Below are 12,326 nucleotides of genomic sequence, written 5' to 3'. Positions count from 1 at the left end.
TAATATTAGGTAGCTGTTAAAAGTCAGGCTGTAGAAGAATAATCGTATCTCTAAACATTAATGAGATACTAGTAAATAAAAAGCAAATTAGCAAACAATATATGTAGTGTGATACCAAGTTTGTAAAAACATATATGCATTTTAAAAAGACTGAAAGGACACAATAAAAAAATGTTATCAATGACTATTTCTGGATGGTGGTGGTAGAAGGATTACAGATAATTTTAATTTTCTTTATATTTTTCAGTATTTCGATAATAAACAAGTATGACTTACGTAATCAAAAGAAACAATAAATGTTGTATGTCAATGCTTGTCATATTTTGGGGAAGATTTAATCTGCTGACTCATCCATTTGGTAGGGCCACGGCACAATGGTTTCAAGGTGTGGTTCTCACATTCTGCTGCACACTATAATCACCAGGGAGCTTTTAAATATCCCGATTCCCAGTCTGCACCCCAGACCAATTATACCAGAGACTCTGGGAAGGGACCCAGGCATTCGTGGTTTTTAAAGCTCCGTAGATGATTCCAGTATGTGAGCAAGTTTAAAGAATGGTGATTATGAGGTTCCTGAGGTCACAGGGTCAAAGGTCTCTTATCTCTGCGTAAAGGAAAAAAATGCCCCATTTCCAGACATAAGGTCTGTATGATGAGATTAAATTTGAAAAGTGGGTGGTTCTACCGAGTTCATCCATAACCACTGTAAAACGCATCAAGTGAGTGTACTCTACTAAAAATGCCTATTATAATTCGGAGAGGGCAAACTCTAGGCAATCCTTGCGTTTTCTTTCATACTCTGAAAGTTTGTCCCTCAGATCAAGGTTTCTCAACCTTTCCAACCGCATTGGAAAGGTCTCAGATGGGCTTCAGCAGGCTCTTCAAGCCATGTGACAGCATGCAGATTTTGAGTTTATGCCTGAGTATTTTTGTAAAGATAGTCTATACCTTTGATTCTCCAAGGGATTTATATACCAGAGATGTTAACAAAGAGCAAAATGGACTTTTTAAACATTTGTCTTTAATGAACAGGGAAATGGCCTCAAAGCCTGGCTAATGAATAGAGAAGTACAGAAGTTCATTAGCTCTTGAAAATCTTCCCCTGTTGTTGGAGTAATGGAGCCCTCCTGCAGGAGGTGGGGACTTATTTTCCCAAGTAAGACCACTGGAATTCTCTCTAGGGAGGCAGGGTAGTGGGCTGGCAAGTACACTTTACAGATGGAAGACGAAAGTTCTTGCCTCTTCTTTATTAACTAGCTCGTGACCATTTAACTTCATTGGCTACTCAGTGTCCTCATCGCTAAAACACCAACAGAAATATTGGTCCCACTTTCCTCAGGGATTTACACGAGGTCACGATCACATGTGTCGCGTGCCACTTAAAAGCACAAAGCAGTCTTAGAGTTTACTTATGCCTGCTCTTGTTAAGACTATCTTGACTGACAGCATTATTGGTACATTTGGGCAGGCTGGGTTTTGGAAGCGATTCACCCCACATCTTGTCATACCTGATCGGCCTGGCGGGTCCCTCACTGGAGGTGGGGGTCTCTCGCTGGGCGGGGGAGGAAGAGGACCTGAACGTCCTGGCGAAGGTAAGGGGGGCGTGGACGAAGTGAGGGACAGATTCCGCTGTGGGAGTCTTGGGGTTTCGTCATTGCCGCTGGAACTTGGAGGCAGGGGAGGCGGCCCGGGCCTGCTGGGAGGTGGCGGCGGAGGTGGGGGCTGTGAGGAGGAGGAAGGCCGCGGAGTGGAAGGCACTGGAGGCTTGTTGTTCTGAGGAGGAGGAGGGGGAACCGCTTCCCTGTGGATGGAGGGCCTGTTGCCTACTGGAGGAGGTGGTGGAGGGGGTTTGTCATCCAAGGCCCTGCTGGGCGTAGGCGGCAGGGGAGGCCGGTTGGAGAAGGGCGAGGAGGAGCTCAAGGGAGACTGACGTATTGAGCCTCCTCCCAAAGCAGCGCCGCGGTTTCCAGGGAAAGGGGGAGGAGTGGGCCCGGGGCCGGGCTGCCTCGGGCCTCCGGGCACTGGTGGGGACCCCCGGTTGTGCAGACTTGATTGAATGGGTCTTGGAGTACTAGGTACTGGAGGGGGAATGCTATCAGGCTTTGAGCCCAGGTCGGGCCTTGGGGGCGGCATTCGGTTCCTCTGAGGCTCTGGGGGACCACTTCTGTGGCCTGGAGAAGGCACAGGAAACCTCCCTGGGCCACTTGGGGGTGAAAAGGGTTTGGCAGATGTGGATCTTCCTCCCGGTGGCAACATGGGTGGTCGGCTTCCTCCAGAATCTGAAAAACAGGAAAACAAACATCCAGTTAGGAAATCAGGAACCCTAAAGAAATCAGAGAGCTACAGTCTGTTCCCAGTGACTTGAAGTCCCTTCCTCAGAGGGCTATAAAATACAGGAAACTATCATTTATATAAATTGGGTTTTGTGTCTGTGGTCCTTCCTGGGAGCAGAAAATCGACCGTAGCTCTATTTACCTGCGAGTCCCAAGTTCTACAGCCCATCAGCTTTCAAAAGGAGTCTGGAAAGATCTATGTAAAGTATTATGTATAGATAAGAGCCAGGATGAAGCGGGGTAGAGTTCTGGTGAGATGCCTATTCGTTATGAGAGGACAAGAACAAGATGGCATTGGTAGAATCATGATTTTCATTTTTCCCCATCACCATTTCTGTCCCCCAGCCCTTGTACCTCTCAGTTTTGAAAATAAGTCAGATGTTTTAGGTGAAAAAATTAATTATCCCAATGTAAATCTCTATATGTGAGGGCTTATCTAGTACCTTTGAAGAGAAATGCCCAAGAAAACGTGGAAAAATATAAGGGGAAAAATATAAGGAAAGAGTTATGACTGCAATAAGAAAAAACTAAGAAAGGAAAAAGAAACCATCATATAGAGTTTAATTGGAAGAGTTGACACCAGTGGATGGAATTCATCTACAAAGAAGCAGGCAACTACACAACTTTTTTTTTTCTTACCACGTCAACCTCTGCTTCAATATTGGCAGGACAGAACAATCCTATAACTGCTCTGGTTCAACAAGAGAGAAACTAAAGGGGAACCAAAGAGATGGAAAATTTCAAACCACCATCCCAGAATCTCTTGGAAATCAAGGTTAATTCTGGAAAAAAAAAAATCTCCCCTTCAATTATGAGTTTTCATAAACATACCAAATAATTTTGAGCTCTTGCTATACACCTGCCATTAATCTAGAGACCAGAGACAGAGGAGTAAACAGAATAGACAAGATTCTGCATTCCTGTAGTTTACATTCTTGTGGGGGGGAGATAAACAATAAACCAGGAAATAAATACTTTCAGATAATTATATGTACTAAAAAGACACTAAAATAGGCTGATGAGATCAAGAGTGCTTGGAGAGGCCAGGGTACGTGGAGTGGCTGGGGACAGCTCTTCTGAGAATGTGACATGTGAGCTGAGGCCTGACAAGAAGGAGCCAGCCATGGAAAGATGAGGAAGACCAGCACTTCAGGCAGGAGGCCAGCAGGTGCAGAGGCCCTGAGGTGGGAAAGAGCTTTAAGTTCAAAAACTGGCCCGTGTGCCCCAGGCAGAGTGAGAATGGGAGAGATCCATGGGAAGCGGAGCCTGAATGGCCAACAGGGTGGGTCACAAGGAGCCCTGCAGGACAGAAGAGGTTCCGATTTTGTCTAAGGCATAGGAAAAAAGCATTTGGACAGATGTATACAGTGGAGTATCATGAACTTAAGAGAGAACTTTTTCTTTCTTTTTTGAGACAGGGTCTCCTCTGTTGCCCAGGCTGGAGTGCAGTGGTGCAATCATGGCTCACTGCAGCTTCAACTTCCTGGGTTCAGGCAATCCTCCCACCTCAGCCTCCTGGGTAGCTGGGACTACAGGCAAGAGCCACCATGCCCACTAATTTTTTGTGTTTTTTAGTAGAGACAGGATTTTGCCATGTTCCCCAGGTTGTTCTTGAATTTTTGGGCTTCAGCCATCTGCCCGCCTCAACCTCCCAAAGTGCTGGGATTATAGGTGCGAGCCACCATGCCTGGCCCATTTTATTATTTTATTTTTCTTTGTCTTTTGCCTTAATTTCTTCACCTGTTGTTAAAGTACTAAACGTATACATTTATCAGCTGCCTTAAATCCTTTTGGTGAGTTTTAAATAAATTTAAATTCAAATTTAAATGGTGGTCTGGCAAGATAGAACCTCTCATGTAATTGAGTTTCTCTCTAGATTTGGACCATTCAGTGATAAAATAGTAGGCTAACCCTGAAGATTCAGTGACTCCATATTCGTGTAAATGTGAGAATTTCATTCCTTCCCAGACGACATCTTATAAAAGGTCTTAAAAAGAAAATTACTGTAACATGATCAACATTACAAAAGCAGTTTTATGGTAAAATTTCTTGAGTTTCTGTAGTAGTCGGGAGAGAGCCTCATGCCTCTGCGAAGTTTTTTATTTAGGCTTCATGAGCAAGTTCAGCTTTTCTCTACCAACAGGTTCATAGACAATCATGAAGGACTCATGTCCATGCTTCCTGCAGAGACTCCTGAGAACCACTGGCACTGAAATACCAAATGTCTGTCATGCAAAACACTTTTTCAGATTTAGTGAGATTTGTAATCATATTCCACAAGACGTGCTCCATCGTGTTTGAAAAGCGGCTCACAAGTATTTACTCTACTAGACAGCTGGGCTACCTCACAAAGAAAGCTGAATCTGTCAGGTCACCAGGCAGATTTCCAGGGCCAGCAAGTTCTATTTGCTCCTCCCTTTTCTTCCCACTCCAGCTAACCCTTTAGAAAAGTAAAAAAAAAAGTACAGGTTACCCCCAAAGACACTGGGTGAAAATTTCATAGTTCCGTGCAGCTGTCTGATCCTGGTTAATAATAATAATAAAGCCTAAATTGAGTCTCTTATAAAACAGTGGTAATATTTCAAACAATGTACAATATTTTAGTAAGGGCGAAGAGCCTTAGGGGCTATGACCAGCCTCCAAACTGCCAAACTCTGTCTTGTCTTCAGTTACTCAGAGACAGGGAAACTCTCCTTACCATTATCCCTGTTGGCCGTGGATCTCAGCTTTGGCATTCCAGCCTGGAACAGTCCTCCCAGACCTGGAGGTCCGCCCCCTCCAAAGCTTCCAGCGCCTCCGCCACCACCTCCTCCGCCAAATCCGCCGCCTCCACCAAAGCCACCACCACCACTTCCAGCACCAGCTCCTTTAGGTTCTGCAGAAGAAGAAACACCCGCCAGAGTATGCCCCCTGGTCTGGCCCAGGTAAACCATAAAACAACAGTACAACAGGGAGCTGGCCGGCTCTGGGCCGCCAGTGGACAACTGGGATTTCTTCATTAAAATGCAGGATTTTAAGAGTTCCCTCAGCTCAGTCAGAACTGCCCGCTCCAGGCAGTCCCAGGCCCAGTGGTGGAAGAAACGAAAATAAAGGATGATTTGTTCCCACACTCCCCACTTGACTGGCTGCCACATGGGTCAATATCTATTTGTTCCGTATCCTAAGGTTTGGCAAATAGAAAAATCTTCAGGCTGGTTGCAGTGGCTCACACCTGTAATCTCAGCACTTTGGGAGGTTGAGGTGGGAGGATTGTTTGTGCCAGGGAGGTCAAGGCTATAGGGAGCCAAGACTGTGCCACTGTACTCCAGCCTGGGCAACAGAGTGAGACCCCGTCTCAATAAAAAGGATCTTCAAAGAAAGAGGGTCCCAAGGGAGGAGGAGATGCCATAAAAGGTGAGAAGAAATGAAAGAGTTAAAAAGACAAGAAAATAAAATATCTCATAATTTCACAAATATACAAATATCCAGGCTGGGCACAGTGGCTCACACCTATAATACCAGCACTTTGGGAGGCTGAGACTGGAGGACAGCTTGGGCCCCAGGAGTTTGAGACCACCCTGGGCAACAAAGTGAGACCTCATCTCTATGAAAATAAACAACAACAAAAAAATGTCGCCAGGCATGGTGGTGCACACCTGTAGTCCCAGCTACTTAAGAGGCTGAGGTGTGAGGATCACTTGAACCCAACGAGGCTGCAGTGAACTATGACTGCACCACTGCACTCCAGCAAATAAACAAACAAAAAACACTAAGCAAATATCCATTATTGAGTTATACTTTTTCCTGGCAGTATTTTTCATTTTATGTGTTTTTTCTTAAAATTAAGAACAAATTCACTATGCAGTATTAAGCCTGCTTTTTTCACTTAACACTTTGTTAGCACTTCTTGTGTCATACTCTTTGAAAACATGAGTTTAAAGGATTGTATTGTATTGCAGAACATGAATGTATTACATTAAAATTTATTTAACTACTCATTTGATGGCCTTTTAGATTGCTATTAATTTTTTAGTATCATGAAGCCCAATTGTAGGCTTTAGTAATTTAAACATTCTTTGTAATTTGAGAGGGTATAAAGATCTTGTTTTATTTTGAATTTATCTGCAAAAAATTGTGAAAGATTTTGATGGGAGGCAAATAAACAAACAGAAAGATTACTGAGTATTCCATCTAGTTTTCCGGGTTACTTCCCATTGTCTTTAAGCCACAGGATTTTATCACTCTGAAAGGTATAGAAAACTGATACTAATGCAATGGTATTTGTCCAAAGAAGTGCAAATTAGTTGTGTTTAAGCCATGCTTATACCCTCTTTAAAAAAATTATCTCTTAATTTATGTATGTATGCATGTTTGTATTTAAGAGCTTAAACATTATTTAAAGTCCTCTTCCCAAAAAACTATGTTGAGTCTTTGATAAATAGTATATGAAATCTACAAACTAATCTGGGAGAACTGATACTTTTACGATATTTAGACTTTCCATTTGGAGATGTGGTATATTTTCTCGTTTATTCATGTCTTCTGGATTTTTTGGCAAAGTTTTTTAGTTTTCATGATTTACATTACACATGCTTTTTGTTGGGGTTACTTCAAATGTATTTTTGTTTGCTGAAATTGTGAAAGGGATGTTTTTCCTGTTATATTTTGTAATTGGTTATTTTTGGCACCAGCAAATTGTATTTAATACCTAATAAGCCACTTTGCTATATTTTCTAAATTAAAATTTCCTAAAAATTTATTATCTTGCATTTTCTAGTATGCATGTGGTCTTCAAATAATAATGGTTTAAAGCCTCCTCTTCTCTAAGAATTGTATGTCTTATTTCTGTTTTATATAAGTAATTACTTTGATGGGTAAATTTCCATAACAATGTAAATTATTAACATTTCTAAAGGCAATCATGTTCTGATATTAATGAGAATCCCTCTGATGTTTCAAAGTTAATATGAATTACTGGTTTGAAATAGGTTTTGTCCCTTTCTAAATATTCAGTTGATGGATCCTTCTATTTTAGGTTTACAAGAATTTCTTATAGCATGAAATTTTATCAAATGCCTATTCAAGATCTACTGAGACTTTTTATGGTCTTTTTAGTTTGATATGATGACTTTCTAACATTAAAATGGGATAGGCCAGGTGCAATGGCTCACGCCTGTAATCCCAACACTTTGGGAGGCCAAGGTGGGTGGATTGCTTGAGCTCGAGTTCAGGACCAGCCTGAGCAATATGGTGAGATTTCCATCTCTACAAAAAATGAGCCAGATGTGGTGGTGCATGCCTGTGGTCCCAGCTAGTTAGAAGTCTGAGGTAGGAGGATCCCTTCAGCTTGGGAGGTCAAGGATGCAGTGAGCTGTGTTCATACCGTTACTCCAGCCTGGGTGACAAGACAAGACCCTGTCTCCGAAAAAAAAAAAGGGGGGGATAAACCCTGGTGTTGGTGAATTGTTCTTGTAACATCTGATTGATTTAGATTTGTTTTTTGGTATTTTAGTGTTCTCTTATCTATGATGGTAAGTGGTCCATAATATGGTTTCTTAATTATAAACATTTTGGTTCAGATAATTCTTTGTTGTGGGTGGCTGTCCTGTCCTGTTCTTTACAGAATGTTTACAGCATCCCTGGTGTCTACCCACTAGATGTCAGTAGCAGCCCTCCCTGACCCCCAAAGTAATGACTAAAAATGTCTTCAGACATTGCCACATATCCCCTGGAATGCAAAAATCACCCTCAGTTGAAAACCACTAATGTATAGCTCTCTTTTTTGTATGTACTGCCTTTGTCAAGTTTTGACATTAGGATCATGCCGATTTCATTATAATTATTAGATAGCTTTCCATCTCTAACATGTTGGGGAATGATTTATACAGCATTTGGATTAGCTTTCCTTAAAATCTGAAAGAATTTGCTAATAAAACAATCTGGCTCCAAAGCTTTTTGGAGAGAAAGTAATTTAATAAAGTTTTTATCTTTTCCCTTGCTCACTGAGGTTTCTTGAATAAATGTATGCTTTTCTTAGAAAAGTACTTTCTTTAATATCTTAAAACATTTTAGCAGATAACTTTATCGTACTACTTTAATTTTAGAAAATATGCTTTGAATCTCTTATTTTATCTGCTTTCTGAGTTCCACTTTTATTCATTTTTATTTCCTTTTTTTCTGGATTAGGTTTATCATAAATTTGTGTTAGCTCTGTATCTTTTCTAGATGCAGCGCTTTCTGGGATGCTTATGGTAGCTCTGCTATGGAAGAAATAATCTGATAATAACTGACAAGAATTACTTCACCTAACAGGATAAAACATATAAGACTAACAATTTCTAGAAGTGTATGCAAAATTGTTTCCATAAAAAATTTTAAAATTTTGGTAATAATATTAACATTGCCCTTGTCATTCAAACACTATTCATTGATGAATGACACATTTTGGAATACTGCACTTCACAGGACATATTTACATGGTATTGAAACTTTAGAGGGACTCCTGCAGTATCAGACATCATCCATTAGTGTTCCTTTTTTTTTTTTTTTGAGATGGAGTTTCGCTTTTGTCGCGCAGGCTGGAGTACAATGGCACGATCTTGGCTCACCACAACCTCTGCCTCCTGGGTTCAAGCGATTCTCCGCCTCAGCCTTCCAAATAGCTGGGATTACAGGCATGTGCCACCACGCCCGGCTAATTTTGTATTTTTAATAGAGATGGGGTTTCTCCATGTTGGTCAGGCTGGTCTTGAACTCCCAGCCTCAGGTGATTGGCTTGCCTCGGTCTACCAGAGTGCTGGGATTACAGGTGTGAGCCACTGCTCCCGGCTCATTAGTGTTCTTAACCTGCAACATCTGTCCATCTTACAGAAAGAGAAGCTAAAGCTGAGGATAGTTAACTGCTTCCAGATTATTTTTTCAGTAATTAAACTGTAGGACAGGCTGAGTTTGGGAGCTATCACACATAACCACGGTCAACATTTTGACATACAGCCCAGGGAAGTTTCACATGCAAACAGATACAAAACCATGGATAAATACTGTTGCTTGCAAAGAGCTTGTGACAGCAGTATAGGTGTCCAGTTACGTGCATGAACAAGGGCCTGCACTGGACTGTATCTTCCTTCCATCAAGGAAAGCACATTATTAAACATCATGGAAGAGAGAAGGACTAACACTATTTCCATTAAATGAGAGAAGTGAACATTGGAGAATACGATTCTTCAAGGTTTCCACTAGTGGATTCAGGAATAGGTCTAGACTGTCCAGTCTCCTTCAACAGAGCCCTAGGCTCCCTCTTGTAGTGAGAAGAACCACAGGCCTCTGTCTTAGAGGCCAGCAGCTCCTCTGGCCTCATACCAGGGACCATGATTCAGATGGCTATTGGAGGGCTGATTAGAGGGATTATATTATAACCACATTCTTTTTGTGGGCATTTTGACTTACAAGTCAGACTGTGTCAAGAGTTAAATACCTTAGATCCTTTTTTTTTTTTGGAGACAGCGTCTTGCTCTGTTGTCCAGGCTGGAGTGCAGTGGCACAATCTCAGCTCACTGTAACCTCCACCTCCTGGGTTCAAGTGATTTTTGTGCCTCAGCCTCCCAAGTAGCTGGGACTACAGGCATGTGCCACCAAACACGGCTAATTTTTGTATTTTTTGTAGAGACAGGTTTTTACCATGTTGTCCAGGCTGGTCTTGAACTCCTGGCCTCAAGTGATCCACCTGCCTCAGCCTCTAAAAGTGCTGGAATTACAGGTGTGAGCCACTGTGCCCGGCCATAGTTCCTTTTTGAAAGCAGTGCATTCTCACTCGCACCACTTTGCCCAGTAACAGAACAACATTCAAAGGCCTTATCTAGGTCTTTCACTTTTCCTTTTTCCTCCCAAACCAGTAGTCCACCTAACTCTGATCCTTCTTCTTCCTTCTCTACTCATTAGGGATTTCTCCCAGGAAGTTCCCTGAAGCACTTCTAATCCTCTACTTTGCAAATATTCTGCCTCATTATTCACTTGTTGACAAAGCTCCATCTGGTGATTTTGGAAGGTCAGTCTATTTCCTGTTGCGTCCAAATGGGATCTGTAGTCTAGGATGAATCTTGGGGACATCTGGCAGGCAAAGGAAGGGTCTAGAAATGTGAGGAGACAGCCTTAAGATCTACTTATTAATTGCCAGTAGAATTCTAGTCATGGATTATTTTTTGTCTTGTTGTAAATGTTAATAAGTAGCCTTGTTCCAGAAAGTACCTCAGACTTAGGTGGGTAGATAAGCGAAGTTGTGACCTCATTTCCTTTCTCTCTAAGCTCCTAATAATTGTATCTTACACTTGAATTACACTTTCCAGACAACAAAACATTTTACAGGCATTATTTCATTTGAAGCTCATGACAAACTTGTGAGGTCAATAGAACATGTATTATCATCTCCACTTTAAAATGAAGACAACAAGGCTTGGAGATGGTACAGGATGGATGTGCCAGGTCTTGAACCCACAGCTTTTGATTCCAAGGCTAGGGCTCTTTCCATATTTTATGCTGCCTCCTCATCTGCGGTGCCAGGAGCAATGGGTTAATTTCCAGAAAGTGTTGTGAATAATGCAGAGAATTGCTGCTGTGTATGTCTTGGACAAAGAATTATTATACTAGCTTCTTGCAGTATTAAAAGGGAACCCAAGCCAAAGCTGCGGCCTACAGGGAGTGATACAGTCCCTTATTTTGCTAGCTTTGCAGCTGTTGTTAACCGAAAAAAAAAAAAAAATTGAGGGGTGAGGGTAGGGTTGATTATTAGGCCGTAAACTGTTCCTCTTCATGGAAAATAGCTTTTTTTACTTACTGTCCAATATTGGTGCGCTTCTGTCATTGGTGACTGTCTTCTTTAGTTTCTTCCCTTTGCTGATATCAGAAAGGAGAGCATTTCTCCCAGCCTGCTCTGTCTTATTCAAGGTAGGCTTCTCTGTATTGGCCTGAAAGGAAGCCATACAAACAAGTAGTCATCTCTTGGGTTAAAATCATGTATTGTAACACTTGGCTGGGAAAGGTTGGGTACGGGAAGCTTGTTATTAAGGTTCTTGGTGACAGGTTGTAAATTCTCAACAAGTTTTAGAACCCATATCATTCTTTTTAAGATCCAGACATTTGGAAGCAGATGCAGCAATAAATTATGTTCATTTTTAAGGGAGGAAGAGTCAGTCCTTGATTAAAGTCTCTGAAAATTCAGACCACAATCTGACTGAAACTAACAGGGCCAGGTTAGAGTGAGATGACTAGACACGAGAAAAGAAGTTTAAGTCTGGGAGGGTTCTGCAGGACATTACCAGGCTTCATTCACTAGAGGGTACCCTGAAGAATAACTTCCTTTTCCCATCTTTTAGAACTAACCCAGTGCAAGGGAAAAACTGTCTCTAGCAAAAAGAGTCAGCTGTATGTTTTTTAAACCCACTAAAGTTCTAGAAAATAATTCCCACTGTGTATATTGCCAAAGATGCTTTTTTTCTTTTTAAGTCAGATTTATTAAGGTGTAATTTACATATAGTGAAATTACCCTTTTTAGTTACAGTTCTGTGAGTTTTGACAAATATATACAGTTGTGAAACCACCATCACAGTCAAGATATAGAATATTTTCATTACTTCAAAAGTTCCCTCATGTCCCGTTGGCATGAGGTGTTTCTGATGTTTAATTCTGATGAAAGCTTAGCTCATGGAAATTGCAGAATGGATACAAGTGCTACTTTAACATGTTTGATTATTTTCTTGTATTTCCAGAATTCCTATGAAAGATCCCCACCTACTATGAAATTGGGATCCTGCTCCTTCAGGGAGTGTCCAGCAAAAGGACTTAGATGTAGGCACCTGCCTGTGTGCCTGTGTCTTTCACATTTGGAAACTGGCTAGGTCTTGTCTGTCCCAGGGAGAGTCTGGCTGCCCCAAACCCACAGGTCCTTTCTAGGCTGGCCCCAGCCCTTCTGATGGGGATATGATTTCAGATTTGCCAGTGAGGGCCACAGGAGGAAAAGCT

The 12,326-nt window shown here is 41.7% G+C and overlaps 1 protein-coding gene across 4 annotated transcripts in view; it reads right to left on the bottom strand.

Annotated features, from left to right (window-relative positions):
* The window catches only part of WIPF1 (WAS/WASL interacting protein family member 1), a 120,356-nt gene that overhangs the window by 10,880 nt on the left and 97,150 nt on the right, over positions 1-12,326 (bottom strand). For all 4 annotated transcript variants that reach the window (XM_050751774.1, XM_050751777.1, XM_050751776.1 and 1 more), the window contains 3 exons: positions 11,143-11,272; positions 5,032-5,208; positions 1,509-2,279 (listed from right to left, as the gene is read on the bottom strand). In XM_050751774.1, the coding sequence (XP_050607731.1) occupies positions 1,509-2,279; positions 5,032-5,208; positions 11,143-11,272 (1,078 nt within the window). The remainder of the gene's footprint in view (positions 1-1,508; positions 2,280-5,031; positions 5,209-11,142; positions 11,273-12,326) is intronic.

This window comes from Macaca thibetana, chromosome 12 (assembly GCF_024542745.1).
Source record: "Macaca thibetana thibetana isolate TM-01 chromosome 12, ASM2454274v1, whole genome shotgun sequence".
Taxonomy (NCBI): domain Eukaryota; kingdom Metazoa; phylum Chordata; class Mammalia; order Primates; family Cercopithecidae; genus Macaca; species Macaca thibetana.
The sequence above is the reverse complement of the archived record's forward strand: the minus strand, read 5'-3'. Positions and strand labels throughout refer to the sequence as shown.